General features: G+C 52.1%; 1 protein-coding gene across 1 annotated transcript in view; it reads left to right on the forward strand.

Moving 5' to 3' along the window:
- The first annotated feature begins 13355 nt into the window (after positions 1-13355).
- FBXO3 (F-box protein 3) overlaps positions 13356-22946 on the forward strand; it is a 344255-nt gene continuing 334664 nt past the window's right edge. Inside the window, exon 1 of the mRNA XM_078783944.1 lies at positions 13356-13582. Coding sequence (XP_078640070.1) covers positions 13488-13582 — 95 coding nt within the window. The 5' untranslated portion in view covers positions 13356-13487. The remainder of the gene's footprint in view (positions 13583-22946) is intronic.

Here is a 22946-nt window from a genome sequence, read left to right on the forward strand (position 1 = left end):
TTTCTTTCTCATTTGGCCAATATCTCAGGCACCTTTTGAGCTCAGAAGCTAATATTTGGACATGAGTGACCAAGTGATGTGGCTATCAAGGATATTTTTGATTTATTGATTAATAAATTAATCAATTAATCGATTAATTATTTAATTATTCGATTAATTAATAATAATATTTAAAAAAACAGTTACAGATTCTGATGAAATGGTGGTGGTTTGTGTGTTCTGTGACCGAATTGATTAATAATTTAATTTTTTCATGATTATTTATTTATTTTCATTATTAATCATTTATTTATTTTCTTTCTCATTTGGCCAATATCTCAGGCACCTTTTGAGCTGGGAAGCTAATATTTGGACATGACAGTGACCAAGTGATGTGGCTATCAAGGATATTTTTGATTTATTGATTAATCATTTAATCGATTAATTATTATTTATTGATTAATCGATTAATTATTTATTGATTAATCAATTAATTATTTAATTTTTTATTAATGAGTTATTTAATTAAATTTCTAAAAGATACATCTTCGGATGAAGCACTAGTGGTTTAGTTATGCCATTAGCCAATTGATCAAGAAAATATTTGTGATAATCTTTTATTGATTTTAATTATACAATTAATCAATCAATTAGTGTACACCTCTCCCTCCCAATGCAGCCTCGATGAGCTGCACTGCGGTACTGCCGGGCGCCGAAGGCGCCCCGGCAATGCCGCGCTGTAGGATATTTAATGATTTGGCATGGGGCGGTGTACTTTGAATGTATCTGTACTTGTTTGTTTGTTTGTTTATTGGCTTTCTTTCTTGTTTGTTTGGTTGTCCGGGCGATATCTCAGCCATCCTTTGAGCTAGGAAGCTGAAATTTTGGCACAATAGTGAGAAAGTGCTTTATCAAAAACGCTATTTTTTGTTTTTTGATTAATCAATAAATTGAGGAGTTATTTAATTATTAGCGATTAATTAAGTACTTATTTAATTAATCAAATTTCCTTTCTCTTCTGACCATTAACTCAGGCACCTTTTGAGTTAGGAAGCTGTTATTTGGACATGCCAATGACCAGGTGATTTGGCTGCAAAGGCTATTTTTGATTTATTAATTAATCAATTATTCGATTAATTATTTAATTATTCGATTAATGACCAAAAAATTTTTTTTAAAGTTGCAGATTCTGATGAAATAGTGGTAGTTTATGTGTTCTCTGACCAATTTGATTAATAATTTAATTTTTTTATGATTATTATTTATTTATTTTCATTATTAATCATTTATTTATTTTCTTTCTCATTTGGCCAATATCTCAGGCACCTTTTGAGCTCGGAAGCTAATATTTGGACATGAGTGACCAAGTGATGTGGCTATCAAGGATATTTTTGATTTATTGATCAATCAATTAATCGATTAATTATTTAATTATTCGATTAATGACTAAAAAAAATTTTTTTTTTTCAGTTACAGATTCTGATGAAATGGTGGTGGTTTCTGTGTTCTGTGACCGAATTGATTAATAATTTAATTTTTTAATGATTATTATTTATTTATTTTCATTATTAATCATTTATTTATTTTCTTTCTCATTTGGCCAATATCTCAGGCACCTTTTGAGCTGGGAAGCTAATATTTGGACATGACAGTGACCAAGTGATGTGGCTATCAAGGATATTTTGGATTTATTGATTAATCATTTCATCTATTAATTATTTATTGATTTATCGATTAATTATTTATTGAGTAATCAATTAATTATTTAATTTTTTATAAATGACTTATTTAATTAAATTTCTAAAAGATACATCTTCGGATGAAGCACTAGTGGTTTAGTTATGCTATTAGCCAATTGATTATGAAAATATTTTGTGATAATCTTTTATTGATTTTAATTATACAATTAATCAATCAATTAGTGTACACCTCTCCCTCCCAATGCAGCCTCAATGAGCTGCACTGCGGTATTGCCGGGCGCCGGAGGCGCCCCGGCAATGCCGCGCTGTAGGATATTTAATTATTTGGCATGGGGGCGGTGTACTTTGAATGTATGTGTACTTGTTGTATATTTTGTTTGTCTGGTTGATTTGTTTGTGAAATAAATGTTAGCTCTTTCACGAGCCTCGATTCAGTATACAAAAAAAAAAAAAAAAAAAAAAAATCCCTACACTGCATCAACATTCCTACACTGCATCAACATTCCTACACTGCATCAACATTCGTATATTGCATCAGCATTCCTACACTGCATCAACATTCCGATATTGCATCAGCATTCCTACACTGCATCAACATTCCTATATTGCATCAGCATTCCTACTCTGCACCAGCCATTCCTTTACTATATCAGCATTCCTACTCTGCACCAGCGATTCCTTTACTATATCAGCATTCTGACACTGCATTAACATTCCTATATTGCATCAGCATTCCTACACTGTATCAGCATTCCTATATTGCATCAGCATTCCTACTCTGCACCAGCCATTCCTTTACTATATCAGCATTCCTACTCTGCATCAACATTCCTATATTGCATCAGCATTCATACACTGCATCAACATTCCTATATTGCATCAGCATTCCTTCTCTGCACCAGCCATTCCTTTACTATATCAGCATTCCTACTCTGCACCAGCCATTCCTTTGCTATATCAGTATTCCTACACTCTCTGTAATAGTATTCCTATACATTAACAGTATACTTTCACACTAAAGCATGATTACACTCTAACAATATGTTACAATATGTATACTGTACAATGTTGCAGCTTTTCATCCCAACAACATCAAAATCACGCACAATAAGCCTTCGGTACTGTCCTTTCCATTCATCCCACAAATTGACAATCCTACAACTCTCACATTCTCCAAACAAAATATCCATTCTCCAATCAGCCTTAATAATGAATCAGTCAATGCACCAACGACCACACTCTTAACTACTGTACATGCCAATTGCCACCAACTGTCCAGCTCAACAACATTTCCAACAACAGGTACACTTTAACGCCTTCATGCTTTAACACTGCACAATCAAAAAGACTTTATTTCGGGAATGTCGCACTCGTAACCTGCCCGAGGACCGTCGGGATCACTCCAGCTCACCTCCACAAGTGTGACCTGTGTTCCTCGACGCGTCGGCTCTGCGAGACAATTTGATGGGAAAAAGAACAAGGATCTCAGGACAGAATGTACACGGAGGGGCCATACGAGCTCGTCTATCTGGAGACGCTGGGAAAACGAGGCTGGGCTCGTATGGAATTGCCAGAGCTGGGTCTAAATGTACGAGTACTACACATGCAACATGGGTAAATCTGCTTTACCTGCATCATGGCTAAATGTGCTCTACCTGTAACGGGTGTAAATGTGTTCCACCTGTACTACTGGGAAATGTTCTCTTCTTGGACTACTGTTAAATGCGCTCCACCTGTACTACTGGTAAATGCGCTCCACCTGTACTCCTGGGAAATGCGCTCTACCTGTACTACTGGGAAATGCGCTCTACCTGTACTACTGGTAAATGTGCTTTACCTGTACTCCTGGGAAGTGCGCACTACCTGTACTCCTGGGAAATGTGCACTACCTTACTCCTGGGAAATGCGCTCTACCTGTACTCCTGGGAAATTTGCGCTACCTGTAGCGGGTGTAAATGTGCTCCACCTGCACCACTGAGAAATGCGCTGTTCTTAGACTTCTGTCAAATGCGCTCCACCTGTACAACTGGTAAATGCGCTTTTCCTGTACTCCTGGGAAATGCGGGTCTACTTGGACGACTGGGAAATGCGCTCCACGTGTACTACTGTCAAATGCGCACTACCTGTACTACTGATAAATGCGCTCTACCTGTATTCCTGGTAAATGCGCTCTACCTGTACTCCTGGGAAATGCGCGCTACCTGTATTACTGGGAAATGCGCCCTACCTGTACGACTGGTACATGTGCTCTACCTGTTCCAGGTGTAAATGTGCTCTACCTGTACTACTGGTAAATGTGCTTTACCTGCACTCCTGGGAAATGCGTTCTACCTTACTCTTGGGAAATGCGCTCTACCTGTACTACTGGGAAATGCGCTCTACCTGTACGACTGGTAAGTGTGCTCTACCTGTTCCAAGTGTAAATGTGCTCTACCTGTACTACTGGTAAATGCGCTCTACCTGTACTCCTGGGAATTGCGCTCTACCTGTACTCCTGGGAAATGCGCTCTACCCGTACTCCTGGGAAATACGCTCTACCTGTACTCCTGGGAATTGCGCCCTACCTGTTCTCCTGGGAAATGTGCTCTACCTGTACTCCTGGGAAATGCGCTCTACCTTACTCCTGGGAAATGCGCTCTACCTTACTCCTGGGAAATGCGCTCTACCTGTTCTACTGGGAAATGCGCGCTACCTGTACGACGGGGAAATATGCTCTCCCTGTACCGGGTGTAAATGTGCTCCACCTGTACCACTGGGAAATGCGCTCTTATTCGACTTCTGTCAAATGTGCTCTACCTGTACAACTGGTAAATGCGCTCTACCTGTACTCCTGGGAAATGCGCTCTACCTGTACTCCTGGGAAATGTGCGCTACCTGTACTCCTGGGAAATGCGCGCTACCTGTACTCCTGGGAAATGCGCTCTACCTGTACTCCTAGGAAATGCGCTCTACCTGTATTACTGGGAAATGCGCTCTACCTGTACCATGGCAATATGCATTTTATCTGAACCGTTGGTGAATGTGCTGCATTCGCACCATGGTTAATGCATTGTAACTGCACGTCTGCACCGCATGGGTAAATGTGGTGTACCTATATCATGGTTAAATGCCATATTGTCCCTGTACCACTCGGGAGGTTGTGCTCTTCTAGTGCAATTGCAAAATGTGCAAAATTTCAACGATGTGTAAATGTGCTCTACTCATATACCATAAGTAATTCTGCTCTACCTGGGCCATGGTGAAATGTATTCGTACTGTGACGGGAACCGTGATCCACCCATATATGTAATAATATGCAATATATGATCCACCCATGATTCCATGTAGCCCATATATATATATATAATAACATGTAATGTATGATCCACTCATGATTCTGTGTGCTCCCATATATATAACAACATGTAATGTATGATCCACTCATGATTCTGTGTGGTCCCATGTATGTACTACCATGTAATGTATGATCCACTCATGATTCTGTGTGGTCCCATATATGTACTACCATGTAATGTATGATCCACTCATGATTCTGTGTGCTCCCATATATGTACTACCATGTAATGTATGATTCACTCATGATTCTGTGTGCTCCCATATATGTACTACCATGTAATGTATGATCACTCATGATTCTGTGTGCTCCCATATATGTACTACCATGTAATGTATGATCCACTCATGATTCTGTGTGCTCCCATATATGTACAACCATGTAATGTATGATCCACTCATGATTCTGTGTGCTCCCATAGATGTACTACCATGTAATGTATGATCCACTCATGATTCTGTGTGTTCCCATGTATGTACTACCATGTAATGTATGATCCACTCGTGAATCTGTGTGATCCCATATATGTAATAACATGTAATGTTACATGACGTATGCATGTCGACACGTACATATTTTATTCTTTTGACCACAACTTATATTATATGAATAACAGAAGAGATTGTTTGTCCATTATAACATCGTATCATCATAACATATGATGTCACATGGTACAACACCTGTTAATTTACTTGACATCTAATCTATCATTTCACCCCAAAATTAACGAACTGTGTAGGTTAGAGAAGTCAAAGAATAATAGTAAATAATAGAGAAGTCAAATAATAGAGAAGTCAAAACAAATAAGAAGTAAATACTTTAATGGTAATTGATCCGCCCTCAGAGAAAAGGAATCTGTAAAAGGGAATCCATTTCTCTCACCCCCATTGGAACTGCCCCTGGGTGAGAGGGCTCCAGAGGGGGAGTGTTTAAAACTAAAAAAAAGTGTTCATAACTTATGTTTTAGCGGTTGCCGAAGACGATAAGAAGAGGCCATTTCGTTGGGTACAAAAGGTTGTTTATTGTACAGAAATCTCCAGCAACTGCTAGCGAACGGAAGTCGTAACGGCTTATATAAAACCAAGAACCCTCTTCGGAGGGCGTGGCTCCAACAGCCGCGCGTGCGTCACGACGATACAACCAAAAGCCCGTGTGCGTGGGTTAGACCAAACCCATCGTAATGGAAACCGTCACATGCGGATAAGTTAACCGCGACAAGTGAATAAGGTAACCGCGACATGTGAATAGGGTAACCACTACATGCGCCCCCCCAGAAGGCACGCCACAGGCGTGTACGTAGTTCGCGGGTGGAACAGAGCCGGGCCGCGGGTGGAACAGAGCCGGGCCGCGGGTGGAACAGAGCCGGGCCGCGGGTGGAACAGAGCCGGGCCGCGGGTGCTAAGCAGCGGTAGCAGTTGTAGTTGCAGCAGTAGGAATTGCGGGAGTGGCGAGCAGCAGTGCGCGCGAAGACAACGAGGCGCCAGTGCGCGCGAAGGTAACAAAGCAGCCGTGCGTGCGCAAGAGATGAGCAGCGGTAGTAGCTGTAGTTGCAGGAGCATCAGCCTCGGGATCCGCCGTAGGAGCAGTAGTAGGAGTGGCGAGCAGCAGTACTCGACCTGTGTGCGCGTAGGCGACGAAGTAGCAGTACTCGGCCTGTGTGCGCGAAGGCGACGGGCAGCAGTACTCGGCCTGTGTGCGCGGAGGCGACGAGCAGCGGTGCTCGGCCTGTGTGCGCGAAGGCGACGAAGTAGCCGTGCCCGGCCTGTGTGCGCAGAGGCGACGAGCAGCAGTACTCGGCCTGTGTGCGCGAAGGCGACGACGTAGCCGTGCCGCCAACGCCCCGTAACGGCGTTCCTTCGGAGGGTCCCGGAGCTGGTTCGCCTCTCTAGTCGTAGAGGAGGAACCGAGCGCGATGCGCGAACCACATGGCCGCTCGTAGTTGCTAAAACTCCGGCAGTTCGAGTGTAGGTCTTGTGGAAGAAATGGAAATCCTGCCGTGTTCATTTGGCCCCCGAATACGTTCGGGGGCAACGGGGTCACCAGTTTAGCGGTTGCCGAAGACGATAAGAAGAGGCCATTTCGTTGGGTACAAAAGGTTGTTTATTGTACAGAAATCTCCAGCAACTGCTAGCGAACGGAAGTCGTAACGGCTTATATAAAACCAAGAACCCTCTTCGGAGGGCGTGGCTCCAACAGCCGAGCTTGCGTCACGACGACACAACCAAAAGCTTGTGTGCGTGGGTTAGACCAAACCCATCGTAATGGCAACCGTCACATGCGGATAAGTTAACCGCGACAAGTGAATCAGGTAACCGCGACATGTGAATAGGGTAACCACTACAATGTAATGTTTATATGTGTTTATAACTTATAACTTATGTAATAATGTGTTTATAATATAATTTATAATTATATAATCAAATTGCATGCATAATTTAAGTGTTTATAACTAAAAAGACATATTGGAAGATATGTATTCTTGTAGCGGCTACCGCTGGGTTTTCACAATCGCCTTGCACCTATCAAGGACGCGGAGCGATCACCATGCCGGGCTCGTCCAGGACGCCCGGGCAGGCTCGCCCTCAACTTGCCAGGCCGCAGCCAGGACGCTGGGCCACGCCCCCTCTCGCCTTTCCTGGGCAAACGCTCCGGGATAATTTGTATATATATTGCTGCCCGATAAACGGGCTTTTCAGAGTGCCTGAGTGTTTGGTTTGATTAAAGCAACTCGGATGAATTCCAGCTTTTTGTCGCGTCCATTCTTCCGATCGACGTGGGAGCCCCAGCTCCTTCATTGGTGACCTACCGACATGGACATGGCAGTCGCCCTTAAACTGCCTACCTTCTGGGAGGCTCACGCGGCGGTTAGGTTCGCACAGGCGGATTCCCTGTTCGCCCTGCGAGGCATCACGGCCGACGACACCCGCTTCCACCATGTGGTAGCAGCGCTCGGTTCGGCCACCGCGGCCCGCGCCCTGAGCCTCCTCGAGAGCCGGCCAGCCGCTGACAAATACGGCGCGATTAAGAAGCTTCTCCTCGACGCTTTCGCCCTCCCATCGGCGGAACGCGCACGGCGCCTGCTCGACCTGCCCGAGCTCGGCGACACGCGCCCTTCCGAGCGAATGGACTACATGCTTTCACTGCTCGGCGAGCACTCTCCGGCATTCCTGTTCCGGGAGCTGTTCCTCCGTCAGCTGTCTAACCCGGTATGCCTCGCCCTGGCAAGCACGACGATCACAGATCCCCGGGCCCTTGCCAGAGAAGCCGACAAGATCTCCGCCGCAGGACAGCGCATCGCAGCGGCGACATGGGACCCACCGCCGTCCGACGCAACACCCATGGCGCCCGAGCACCCGGCACGGTCGACGACCGAACTGCCGACGCAATTGGCGGCCGCTACACCGAGCCGACCACCTCCAGCACGACGACCGGGGCCTCCACCTGACCAAGCATGGTGTTACTATCATGCCAGGTTCGGACAGAAGGCCCGGACATGCCGACCCCCGTGCACCTTCGGCAGGCCGGGAAACGGCCGGGCCGGCGTTCATTACCAGCCATGAGCGCCGGCCACACGGGCAACTTACTGTTCATCACGGATAAAGCGTCCGGACGGCGCTTCCTGTGCGACACCGGCGCCCAACTGAGCGTCATACCCGCCTCTGACCAGGACAGGCAATCCGCGGTTTGCGGCCCCTCCTTGGTTGCGGCCAACGGATCGACCATCCGCACCTTCGGCCCGCGCAACGTCACCCTCTGCTTCGGCGGCCAACGCTTTGCTTGGACGTTCGTAACCGCAAACGTGCCCATGGCTCTGCTAGGCGCCGACTTCCTCTGCGCACACGGACTGCTGGTGGACGTCCAACGGCGTCGTTTAATCAACGCCGAAACCTTCAGCTCCCTGGTATGCACATTGAGCAGCTCCGCGCCGACCGAGCTGGCATGCGCCGTCCCGGCGGCGAACGAGTTTGCTCGCCTGCTCACGGAGTTCCCGGCCCTCACGCGGCCGACGTTTTCGGCCGTCGCAGTACGGCATGGGATCGAGCACCACATACCAACCACGGGCCCGCCGGTCTACGCCAGGGCCTGCCGCCTCGACCCAGCCATGCTCGCCGTGGCGAAGGCCGAATTCGACGCGTTGGAGCACCTCGGCATCGTGCGGCGCTCCGATAGCGCGTGGGCCTCGCCACTGCACATCGTGCCAAAGCCGGGGGGTGGATGGCGCCCGTGTGGCGACTACCGCCGTCTCAATGACGCTACCACCCCCGACAGGTACCCGATCCCGCATATCCAAGACTTCTCCGCCCGTCTGGCGGGACGGGTCATTTTTTCGAAAATTGATCTCATACGGGGATATCACCAGGTACCTGTCAGGGCGGCCGACGTCCCTAAAACGGCAGTCATCACGCCGTTCGGCTTATTCGAATTCTTGCGGATGCCGTTTGGTCTCAAGAACGTGGCTCAGGCGTTCCAGCGCTTGATGGACAGCGTGCTGCGTGACCTGCCGTTCCTTTTCGTTTACCTGGACGACATCCTCGTCGCCAGCACGTCCCGGGCCGAGCACCTCCTCCACCTCCGAACACTGTTCGGGCGCCTCAGCGAGCACGGCCTCATCGTCAACCCGGCCAAATGCCACTTCGGCACGACGGCCGTTGATTTTTTGGGCCACCACATCACCAAGAACGGGGCCGTGCCGCTGCCAACCAAGGTCGAGGCCATCACCACGTTCCCGCGTCCCCGCACCATAAAGGCCCTGCAGGAATTCCTGGGAATGGTGAATTTTTATCACCGCTTCGTGCCCCGCGCTGCTCAACTCATGCGGCCCCTCTACGAAGCCCTCCGGGGCAAGCCGGCCAAGCACGACATCGCCTGGTCCGCAGCAATGGATGCAGCCTTCCAAAGCTCAAAGCGGGCCCTCGCCGACGCAACACTGCTCGCTCACCCGGTGCTCAACGCTCCCATCGCCCTCACCACGGATGCCTCCGACTACGCGGTGGGCGCCGTACATGAGCAATGGGTGAACGGGGTTTGGCAGCTACTCGCTTTTTTCAGCCGGCAGCTCCGGCCGAACGAGCTCAAATACAGCACGTTTGACCAGGAGCTCCTCGGTCTACACCTGGCCGTCCGCCATTTCCGCCACCTCCTGGAGGGCCGACCTTTCACGGCATTCGTCGACCACAAGCCGTTGGTTTACGCCATGGCCAAGGTCACGGAGCCGTGGTCGGCCCGCCAACAGCGCCACCTCGCCGCCGTGTCGGAGTTTACCACGGACATCCGGCATGTCGCCGGCAAAAACAACGCCGTGGCCGACTGTCTTTCCCGGGCCAGCGCGAACGCGGTCCACCTGGGCGTGGACTTTGCGCTTATGGCGGCGGACCAAACCACCGACACCACGGTGCAAGCCCTCCGGGCGGCGGACACGGGCCTCCGCCTGGCCGACATCCCCTTCGCGGACACTGTCCTGCTCTGCGACGTCTCCCAAGGCCAGCCTCGCCCCATCGTGCCCGTCACCTGGCAACGCCGCATCTTCGCCTCCCTCCACGGCCTTTCCCACCCGGGCCGGAAAGCTTCCCAGAAGCTGGTGTCGGCGCGATTCGTCTGGCACGGCCTTCGTCGGGACGTCCGCGATTGGACCAGCACCTGCACGGCCTGCCAACGGGCCAAGGTCCACCGACACACCCAGGCCCCGCTGGCACCTTTCACCGTGCCCGAACGACGTTTCGACCACGTCAACGTGGATCTGGTGGGCCCCCTCCCCTGTCACGGGGGTTCACACACCTGCTCACCATGGTGGACAGGACCACGAGGTGGCCGGAGGCCGTTCCCCTCATCTCCACCACCACCGCCGACGTGGCGCAGGCTTTCATCGCCACCTGGGTTGCCCGCTTCGGCGCACCGGCGGACATCTCGTCAGACCGTGGACCACAGTTCACCTCCGAGCTGTGGGGCGCGGTCGCCCGCAACCTGGGGGTCAAGCTCCACCGTACTACAGCCTACCACCCCCAAGCAAACGGGTTGTGCGAGCGATTCCACCGCTCCATGAAGGCCGCGCTCATGGCCGGCCTTCAAGACGGCGGTTGGGCCGACCGGCTGCCGTGGGTCCTTTTGGGCCTCCGCACGGCCCCCAAGGAGGACCTCCAGGCATCCACCGCCGAGCTTGTCTATGGCCAGGCGCTTCGCGTCCCGGGCGAATTCGTGCCCGATGCTACGAGTCCCTGGTCCGCAGCTCACCAGCGCTCGGACCTCCAGGAGGCCGCCCGACGGTTTGCCCCCGTGCCAACATCCCACCACGGTGACCCCCAGTCCTACGTCCCCCCAGCACTTCGCACAGCGGAGTATGTTTTTGTGCGTCACGACGCACATCGGGGGCCACTCCGGCCGCCGTACGACGGGCCCTTCCGGGTGCTGCGACGGGACGACAAGTCGTTCGTCATCGACATCGGCGGCAGGTCGGACCGGATTGCGGTGGACCGCCTCAAGCCGGCGCACGTGGTCGTCGACCACCCACCACGGGTGGCCCTTCCACTGCGGCGAGGCCGCCCCCCGTCCACGGTGCCCCCCACTCGACCGCCCACCACCACACTGGACCCCCTCCCACGACCCGCCAGGAGTCGCTTCGGCCGGGTCATCAGGACCCCCCTCAAATTGACCCTGCCGGTGCAAGTCGATTCTGGGGGGACGTGTGTAGCGGCTACCGCTGGGTTTTCACAATCGCCTTGCACCTATCAAGGACGCGGAGCGATCACCATGCCGGGCTCGTCCAGGACGCCCGGGCAGGCCCGCGCTCAACTTGTCAGGCCTCGGTCGGGACGCCCGGGCATGCCCGGGCATGCCCGGGCAGGCTCGCCCTCAACTTGCCAGGCCGCAGCCAGGACGCTGGGCCACGCCCCCTCTCGCCTTTCCTGGGCAAACGCTCCGGGATAATTTGTATATATATTGCTGCCCGATAAACGGGCTTTTCAGAGTGCCTGAGTGTTTGGTTTGATTAAAGCAACTCGGATGAATTCCAGCTTTTTGTCGCGTCCATTCTTCCGATCGACGTGGGAGCCCCAGCTCCTTCATTGGTGACCTACCGACATGGACACGGCCGTCGCCCTTAAACTGCCTACCTTCTGGGAGGCTCACGCGGCGGTTTGGTTCGCACAGGCGGATTCCCTGTTCGCCCTGCGAGGCATCACGGCCGACGACACCCGCTTCCACCATGTGGTAGCAGCGCTCGGTTCGGCCACCGCGGTTCACCTCTCTAGTTCGCCTCTCTAGTCGTAGAGGAGGAACCGAGCGCGATGCGTGAACCACATGGCCGCTCGTAGTTGCTAAAACTCCGGCAGTTCGAGTTTAGGTCTTGTGGAAGAAATGGAAATCCTGCCGTGTTCATTTGGCCCCCGAATACGTTCGGGGGCAACGGGGTCACCAGTTTAGCGGTTGCCGAAGACGATAAGAAGAGGCCATTTCGTTGGGTACAAAAGGTTGTTTATTGTACAGAAATCTCCAGCAACTGCTAGCGAACGGAAGTCGTAACGGCTTATATAAAACCAAGAACCCTCTTCGGAGGGCGTGGCTCCAACAGCCGCGCGTGCGTCACGACGACACAACCAAAAGCCCGTGTGCGTGGGTTAGACCAAACCCATCGTAATGGCAACCATGAACCATCACATGCGGATAAGTTAACCGCGACAAGTGAATCAGGTAACCGCGACATGTGAATAGGGTAACCACTACAATGTAATGTTTATATGTGTTTATAACTTATAACTTATGTAATAATGTGTTTATAATATAATTTATATATATATAATCAAATTGCATGCATAATTTAAGTGTTTATAACTAAAAATACATATTGGAAGATATGTATTCTCGTCTTTGTTTTGGCATATAACTATAGTTCTCCACTATGCTCCAAACAGTCAAACGAGTCACTTTACGAATCCCTTATTCATTCTGTCTCCGCTTGCTAATGATGCGTGTCTGTTAGCCTAGGCGGTATAAGTAGAAGCAGAGATTAGGCTTTTTTTTTTTTTTGCTTCCTCTTCAATCATTGTCAATGCTTATGTTCATTCTGCTGTTGGAATATGAAGGAACCGTTAACACTATTTGTTAAAGAGGCATACTTAACATAAAGCAAGAAGATTAAAAACGATTGAGTAAAAGGTAATAAATGCTCGAAAAGGGTAGTTATTTCATAAAAACTGACGTCCTTACGCTTTGCAGCTGTATTATAGCATACTTTCGAGTAATGAATATTAAGCCCCTTATATATTTTTTTTAATTTTTTTTTTTTTGGAATTACAAAAGATAGTGTACATTAATCGGTGATCAGCTTAGCTGGTACTTTCTACCCTTTATCGATGCGGCCAATGCGGCGGAATACAAATCGTGATTAAGTATTCGTCAGTTGTGAACGCACGTCTAACCTAAGCATTCTGTGACGATGCAGGAAATGGATAAATAATATTGAACAGTGCGTTCGTAGGAAAATGGCGGGTTTACCTGTGCCGATGTGTATCCACCTGTTACCTGTGGATCCGCTCCTTCATGTCTTCTCTTTTGTGGATTTCCGAAGCTTGGCCAGGTGAGAGAGCCGTCGAGTACGACTTCCAATTAAGCTAACTGATCTCGATTAAGATTATTATTAACGGCTTTTTGGGACAATGTGCGGGACACATGTGACTACACTCTACAGTATATTACTGTGGGTGTGACCATGACTATGACTGACCACGATTGTGGCTGTGGCTGTGACCATGACTATGACTGACCAAGATCGTGACTGTGACTGTGGCTTTGGCTGGACCATGACTATGACTGACCAAGATTGTGGCTGTGGCTTTGGCTGGACCATGACTATGACTGACCGAGATTGTAACTGCGACTGTTGCTTTGGCTGGACCATGACTGACTGACCAATATTGTGGCTTTGGCTGTGACCATAACTGTGACTGACCAAGAATGTGGCTATGGCTTTGGCTGGACCATGACTATGACTGACTGAGATTGTAACTGTGACTGCTGCTTTGGCTGGACCATGACTATGACTGACCAATATTGTGGCTGTGGCTTTGGCTGGACCATGACTATGACTGACCAAGGTTGTGGCTTTGGCTGTGACCATGACTATGACTGACTGACATTGTGGCTTTGGCTGTGACCATGACTATGACTGACCAAGATCGTGACTGTGACTGTGACTGTGGCTTTGGCTGGACCATGACTATGACTGACCAAGATTGTGGCTGTGGCTTTGGCTGGACCATGACTGACCGAGATTGTAACTGCGACTTGCTTTGGCTGGACCATGACTGACTGACCAATATTGTGGCTTTGGCTGTGACCATAACTGTGACTGACCAAGATTGTGGCTGTGGCTTTGGCTGGACCATGACTGACCGAGATTGTAACTGTGACTGTTGCTTTGGCTGGACCATGCCTGACTGACCAATATTGTGGCTTTGGCTGTGACCATAACTGTGACTGACCAAGAGTGTGGCTATGGCTTTGGCCGGACCATGACTATGACTGACTGAGATTGTAACTGTGACTGCTGCTTTGGCTGGACCATGACTATGACTGACCGAGATTGTAACTGTGACTGTTGCTTTGGTTGGACCATGACTATGACTGACCAAGGTTGTGGCTTTGGCGATGACCATGACTATGACTGACCAAGGTTGTGGCTTTGGCTATGACCATGACTATGACTGACCAAGATTTTGGCTGGGCCATGACTATGACTGACCAAGAGTGTGGCTGTTGCTTTGGCTGGACCATGACTGACTGACCAATATTGTGGCTTTGGCTGTGACCATAACTGTGACTGACCAAGAGTGTGGCTATGGCTTTGGCTGGACCATGACTATGACTGACTGAGATTGTAACTGTGACTGCTGCTTTGGCTGGACCATGACTATGACTGACCGAGATTGTAACTGTGACTGTTGCTTTGGTTGGACCATGACTATGACTGACCAAGGTTGTGGCTTTGGCTGTGACCATGACTATGACTGACCAAGATTGTGGCTGTTGCTTTGGCTGGGCCATGACTATGACTGACCAAGATTGTGGATTTGGCTGTGACCATGACTATGACTGACCAACATTGTGGCTGTTGCTTTGGCTGGGCCATGACTATGACTGACCAACATTGTGGCTGTTGCTTTGGCTGGGCCATGACTATGACTGACCAAGAGTGTGGCTGTGGCTTTGACTGGAGCATGACTTTGTGACTGACCAAAACCTTTGCTGGAGTTAACTGCGTCTTTGACTGTGGTTGTGGTTTTGGCTTTGACTGTGGAATCATGACTGTGGTGTCGATCTATCAGTGTTGAACTGGCGCTAATTTAGCATTTTAACCGGTTCAGTTATCTCGAAGAAAGGTGCCTCAGCTCTACAGTCTACATGTTTTGTTTTTTTATTACCTGCGCCACCAAAGGTGGATGGAGGTTATGTTTTCAACCTTCTGTCTGTCTGTCTGTCTTTGTTTGTGTGTTTGTTTGCGAACAAGATATCTCAGAAAGTTGTGGACGAAATTTGGCAGAGAGCTAGTGTTTGTGACATGGACTAAATGATTAGATTTTGTTGAAGATCCGGATTCGGATCCGGTGATTATAATTACTCCCGCCAGGGAGTAATGCATTCGGGTGTGTGTGTGTGTGTGTGTGTGTGTGTGTGTGTGTGTGTGTGTGTGTGTGTGTGTGTGTGTGTGTGTGTGTGTGTGTGTGTGTGTGTGTGTGTGTGTGTGTGTGTGTGTGTGTGTGTGTGTGTGTGTGTGCGTGCGTGCGTGCGTGCGTGCGTCCGCAGCATAACTACCCGATGATATCATCCGATCTTGATGAAACTTGGGTGGAAGGTTGATACCATGATCTAGTTGTGTCCTGCGTAGAGTGGGCGTATTGCGCCCATTGTGGGCGGAGCCACCCCCGAAAAAGATGTATTTTTAGGGGGTAATCGAGTTCAAGCTACATCTTCTCCGAGGGGTTCGGTGGAATCTGACAGGGGTTTCGATATTTGGTTAGGGCAATGTCACGTGTCTAGCCCCACGGAGCTCGATTTTCCATTTTCGCCCCAAAGTCAAGGTCACAAGGTCACGAAATTTAGAAAAGTCGATTTTTGATGGTTTTATTACATTGTTCGCTTCCTGATAGGGTGAAATGTCGTACATGATCTTATATTATCACATATATCATGCCTGGTGTTGGCTTAGCGGTTAGGGTGCTGGCTTGGGATCCTCGGATCCTGTGTTCGAATCCCGGTCGATCGCAAAATTAACACCAGGGGGGTTGACTCAGCCTGTCATCCTTCCGAGGTCGGCAAATTGAGTACCAGCTTGCTGGGATGAATGATCCCGGTGTGTACCCCGGTTTAGAATAGGTACACCGTATCCCTGCGCATCGTAAGAGGCGACTAAGGGTTGACGCCAGGAAGGGCATCCGGCCATAAAAACATTGCCTCAAACAGGGAACCATGATTGTCATGGGGCCCGCAAGGCTAACCCCTGCTCTAGCGGGGGAAATGGCCTTAAAACGATCATTCATTCATTCATTCATATATCATGAAATACAAGTCGCAGCAGTTTTTTGTCCGTCTACCATGCTACGCCATTACGTCTATGATGTCATTACGGCGTACGACGGCTGACTCCACCGACCACCATTTTAATTTATATGCCGTTCAGGCTGAACACATCGTCGAAGCGGTCAAACTTGTCATATATCACAATCTGCATGCTCTCCCTTGACGTTTTTCATTCAGTGTGAAACACAAAGCGATTGTTAATATCATATTGAAAGCATACCTGTCATGGGTCTTCCAACGACACAGTACGTATAGGCCAATAATACTGTACTGAAGCGCGATGCTGCGCGCGCTAATGCTTACGCAAGGAGCAAGCAGACAACGCGGTTCATAAAAGAGTCTTTATTGAAAGTACTCAAACTGCAGCACTCTGCTGCTCCGGGCTGCGCGCCCCGTGTATATCTTGAGGCCACGCCTCTCTCTCGGGCGTGGCCGCCGCCCACTTGGTGCGCGAATGATGTCACCACGCCAGTGGGCTTTCGTGTCCGCCACACGCGCCCCCCCAGAATTCCCGCGCACCTGGAGGGCCAGTTTGCGGGGCAAACGGGTGACCCGGCCGAAGCGCCCCCTGGCGATCGGCGGCGTCCGGGGTGCAGGGATGCCAGGTGGGATGCCTCTGGCTGCCCCTGGGATGGGTGCAGGACCGGGGGGCGGCGGGGCTGGGCGGTGCCGGGGGTCCGCCCGCAGGGGGGCGGCCCCGACGCGGGGGTCGGGCCACTGGCGGTGGATGGTCCACGTCGAGGTGGGCCGGCTTGAGGCGGTCAACAGAAACGCGGTCAGGAGTACCGCCGATGTCCAGGGTGAAGTGCTTCGCCCCGGTCTCTAGCACGCGGAAAGGCCTGTCGTACGGGGGCCGCAGTGGTGTCCGGTGGGCATCGTGGCGGACGAAGACGTACTCCGCCGTGCAAAGCTCCGGGGCGACGTGCGTCGGTGGGTGCCCGTGGCATGCCGTTGGCACCGGGGCGAACCTCTGGGCGGTCTCTTGCAGAGCGGAGCGCTGCTGTGCCGCGGACCATGGTGCCGTGGAGTCGGGGAGGAACTCGCCCGGCACCCGCAGCGGTTGCCCGAAGACCAACTCCGCCGCGGATGCGCGCAGATCCTCCTTGGGCGCCGTCCGGAGGCCCAGCAGGACCCAGGGGAGCCTGTCGACCCAGCCGCCGTCGCGGAGGGTGGCCCGGAGCGCGGCCTTCAATGAGCGGTGAAATCGCTCACACAGGCCGTTAGCCTGGGGGTGGTAGGCCGTGGTTCGGTGCAGCCGGACCCCGAGCCCCTGCGCGACCGCCCCCCAGAGCTCCGAGGTGAACTGGGGGCCGCGGTCGGACGAGATGTCTGAGGGGGCGCCGAACCGGGCGACCCAGGTGGCGATGAAAGCCTGCGCGACGTCCGCCGCCGTCGTCGACGCCAAGGGCACGGCCTCCGGCCACCGGGTGGTGCGGTCCACCATGGTGAGGACGTGGGTGAAACCCCGCGAGGGAGGCAGAGGTCCCACCAGGTCCACGTGGACGTGGTCAAACCGGCGTTCCGGCACCGTGAACGGGGCCAACGGGGCCTGGGTGTGCCGGTGCACCTTGGCGCGCTGGCACGCGAGGCATGTCCTGGCCCAGCCGCGGACAGCCTTCCGGAGGCCATGCCAGACGAACTTGTCGGCGATCAACCTTTGGGAGGCCCTCGCGCCCGGGTGGGACAGGCCGTGGATGGCGTCAAACACCTGGCGCTGCCAGCCCGCGGGCACGATGGGGCGAGGCCGCCCGAGGGAGACGTCGCACAAGAGGGCCGCGCCCGCGCCGTCGAACGGCACCTCGGTGACGCGGAGGCCCGTGACGGCGGTCCGCAAGGCCTGGACATCGGGGTCAGCGGCCTGGTCCGCTGCCATCCGGGCATAGTCGATGCCGAGGTGGACTGCATGGGCGACGGCCCGGGAAAGGCAATCCGCCACCGGGTTGTCCTTCCCCGCGACGTGCCGGATGTCCGTCGTGTACTCGCACACGGCCGAAAGGTGACGCTGCTGCCGGGCCGACCACGGCTCGGTGACCTTGCCCATCGCGAAGATCAGCGGCTTGTGGTCGACGAAGGCTGTGAATGCACGGCCCTCGAGCAGATGGCGGAAGTGCCTGACCGCCAAGTGAAGCCCGAGCAACTCGCGGTCGAAGGTACTGTAACGGCGTTCGGGCTGGCGAAGCTGCCGGCTAAAGAACGCCAGCGGTTGCGAAGCTCCACGCACCCATTGCTCGTGCACCGCGCCCACCGCGTAGTCCGAGGCGTCGGTGGTGAGGGCGATCGGTGCATCGGGCGCCGGGTGCGTGAGCATGGTGGCATTAGCCAAGGCGAGCTTCGCGCCCGTGAACGCCGTGTCAATCTGCTCGGTCCAGGTAATGTTGCCTCTGCCCGGCTTACCTCGGAGAGCTTCGTGCAGGGGGCGCAGGAGCTGGGCGATACGGGGCAGGAACCGATGGTAAAAGTTCACCATGCCCAGGAACTCCTGCAGCCCTCTGATCGTGCAGGGGGTGCGGAAACCCCTTCACCGCCTCCACCTTGGCCGGCAGGGGGACGGCTCCCTGCCTGGTCACACGGTGCCCCAGAAAATCGATTACGGCGACGCCGAACCGGCACTTTGCGGGGTTCACAATCAGGCCATGTTGGCCCAGGCGTTCGAAGAGCGTGCGGAGGTGGCGTAGGTGCTCTTCGCGAGACGCGCTGGCGACGAGGATATCGTCCAGGTAGACGTAGACAAAATCCAAGTCGCGCAGGACGCTGTCCATCAGTCGCTGGAACGCCTGAGCTGCATTCTTCAGACCGAAGGGCATCCGCAGGAACTCGAAGAGTCCGAATGGCATGATGACCGCCGTCTTCGGGACGTCCTGCGGCCTGACGGGGACCTGATGGTAGCCGCGTATGAGGTCCACCTTCGAGAAGAAGGACATGCCCGCCAAACGGGCGGAAAAGTCCTGAATGTGGGGGACGGGGTAGCTGTCGGGAGTGGTGGCGTCATTGAGACGGCGATAGTCCCCGCACGGTCGCCATCCCCCGCCGGGCTTCGGCACGATGTGCAGCGGCGACGCCCAAGCACTCTCCGAGCGCCGAACGATGCCGAGTCGCTCCAGGGTAGCGAACGCCGCTTTTGCCACCGCCAGCTTCGTCGGCTCGAGGCGGCGTGCCCGGGCGTAGACCGGTGGCCCGACGGTGGGGATGTGATGGGCCACCCCGTGCTTGACGGCCCCCGCCCAGAAGGTGGGCCGCGTGAGGGCCGGGAAGCCGGCGAGGAGGCGGGTGAATTCGTCCGCTGACAGAAGCGTACAGATCAACGTGGCCGGAACCGAACCGTTCGGCAAGCCGCTCGGCGAGCCGCTCGTTGAGCTGCTCGACGAGCTGGGCAGCGCACAAGCGAGCGAGCTGAACGTCTCGGCCTGGACAAGACGTCCGCTTTACGTCGACCATGAGCCCATTAGCGCACAGGAAGTCCGCGCCAAGCAGTGCCATGGGCACGTCGGCGGTGATGAACGTCCATCGGAAAACCTGCCCTCCGAACCGCAGAGAGAGGCAGCGTTTTCCGTACGTACGGATGGGCGTCCCGTTCGCGGCAAGCAGCGCGGGGCCCCCGCCCGCGGCGTGCTTGTCTGACGTACCGGCGGGAACGACACTCACCTGCGCTCCCGTGTCGCACAGGTAACGGCGCCCGGATAAGGTGTCCGTTATGAACAGCAGGCTGCTCGAACGGCCGGCGCTCATCGCCACTATTGAGCGCCGGCCCGGGCGTTTCCCGACCTGTTGAAGGAGCATGGCGGATGACACTGCCGAGCCTCGTGGCCGAACTTGGCGTGGAACCAGCACCAGGTGGTGGAGCTGGAGGAGTGCGGCTGGCTCCGCCACGCCGGTGGAGTTGGCGGTTTTCCCCGCGGTGGCGGTTTTCGCCGCGGCGGTGGGCGGGGCGTGGCGGCGGTCACGAGGTGCGTATCAGCATGCTGCGTATGCTGTGTAAGCTGATGCTGTGGATCAGCATCATCAGCAGCATCAGCCTCGAGGTCCGTGACGGCCGCACCGACTCTCGCCCGCGTATCCGAAGCCGCGAAGTACCTGTCCGCCTCGGCTGCCAATGCTCGGGGTTCCGTTAGCACGGTCCCGGCCAACGCGAGGCGAACCTGCGCTGGAAGTTGGCGACGGAAAAGCGCCCGGAATAGAGAACCGGGGGCTTCGTCGCCCAACAGTGACAGCATATGGTCCATTCGGACCGACGGGCGCGTGTCGCCGAGCTCGGGGAGATCCAGGAGGCGGTCGGCCCGTGCGTCGTCCGTGAGGCCGAACGTCGCGAGGAGTAGCCGCTTGAGTGCCTCGTACTTGTGGCCGTCCGGTGGGTGGCGAAGGACGGACACAACTCGAGCGGCCGTGCCGGGCCCGAGGGAGACGACGACGTGGCAGTAGCGCGTGTCGTCGCCGGTGAGGCGCCGAAGCTGAAATTGGGCTTCGGCTTGGACGAACCAGACTTCGGCCTGGGCCTCCCAAAATTCGGGAAGTTTAATCGACATTGCGTTGTTGTTTGCCATTGCAATGGCGTCGTGTTCGGAAGGATCGCTACGGCAGATCCAACGTCGAGGTCACCATATGAAGCGCGATGCTGCGCGCGCTAATGCTTATGCAAGGAGCAAGCGGACAACGCGGTTCATAAAAGAGTCTTTATTGAAAGTACTCAAACTGCAGCACTCTGCTGCTCCGGGCCGCGCGCCCCGTGTATATCTTGAGGCCACGCCTCTCTCTCGGGCGTGGCCGCCGCCCACTTGGTGCGCGGAATGATGTCACCACGCCAGTGGGCTTTCGTGTCCGCCACAGTACTAATGTTCATTACTCCCGTGAGGGAGTAATACGTGTGTGTGTGTGTGTGTTCGTGTGTGTGTGTGTTCGTGTGTGTGTGTTCGTGTGTGTGTGTGTGTGTGTGTTCGTGTGTGTGTGTTCGTGTGTGTGTGTTCGTGTGTGTGTGTTCGTGAACAAGATATCTGGAAAAGTTCTGAACGGATTTGGATGAAAGTTGGTGGGATGGGATGATTGCCCTTGGGATAAGGAAGAATTGATCAGTTTTTGGTGAAGCTCAGGATATTAATCCGGATTCAGGAATTTTTTGAAGGATTGTTTACCATTGGAAGATCGGGCTCATTTTTTTTTAAACATTATCTTCTATATACTCTATATTTAACATTGTGATATGAAAATAGTTTTCATATTTGTTGTAAATGTAGTTTACGTGGTTATGCGTTAGAGCGGTGTATTTTGTTAGCAGCGTCGTATTCAAGGTTCTTTTTTTTTTTTTTTTTTCTAATAAAGACATATTCTGTCATTTTAAAACTCACCAAAGTGTGTATTCGGTTTCCCCGTTTCATAAAATGTGTCGTTTGATACGTATAATGCTTTAAAACTTTTTTTTTAAACCGCAGAAGAGATACGATCATTCATTCATGCATTCATATATCATGAAATACAAGTCGCTGCATTTACCTCAGCGAATGTCAATTGCGAATGTCAATCGCGGTGTCAGTATTTGATGAACTTATAAAGACTTAGGTGAGTTATAAGTGTGACCAGCATGTGCACGGGATTCTTCCCAGAAGAATGAGTGGTCGCATTAGCTTGTACGACTTAAAATGAGCGAGTTTTGTTTTGACGTTTGGGCCAGTTTTACATGTTGTATCCCTAAGGAATGAAACGAACGTTTTTCTTGGCTTACAATTTTATTTGAAGTCACACATGCCTCAAAATACACTCACCTATATGGAATCGAACGCTGAATCCGAAAATGTAAGTGAAATTGCCTTGTTTTTTTTAAACATTATCTTCTATATATTCTAAATATATATCTGTGCAGTGTCTGTCTTGTGTTGTCACTGAACTACTCCCTCAAACATTTGTGAAATTGTACTATTCCAACTTGACCCACGGCGGGAGTATGCGCTCTACTGAGTGGCGTTCTAGTTATTAAAGTGCTGTATTATTTCAGAACCGACGATGTTATCTCCCATGGCCAAGAAGGACTTTTATCGTTGAAGATAACAAATCGTACCGCATAGACGTATTAATACTACACTAATTGCCTATACACTGCCCAAACAAAGGGAGGGTTTGCCATGGAACAGAGTTCCACGGGTCCCTGCTCGTACTTATAATTTACATTAATTTCCTTCCAAGGAATTTTGCTGCATAAGGAGGCTCATTAGGCCCATCAAGCCTGTGTAATGGTTGTTTGTCCGTGCTCTATCCTTGTTTTTAATTCATACCGAGCATCAAGCAAGGAATCGGCTCGTACTATTTAAAAAAAGAACGTTTTTGGTATGACTGAGCCGGGTTTGAACCATCTTCCTGACTCGAAGCGGAAGCTCCCCAAC

The sequence above is a fragment of the Myxine glutinosa genome, chromosome 8 (genome assembly GCF_964187855.1).
Source record: "Myxine glutinosa chromosome 8, kmMyxGlut1.1, whole genome shotgun sequence".
NCBI lineage: Eukaryota > Metazoa > Chordata > Myxini > Myxiniformes > Myxinidae > Myxine > Myxine glutinosa.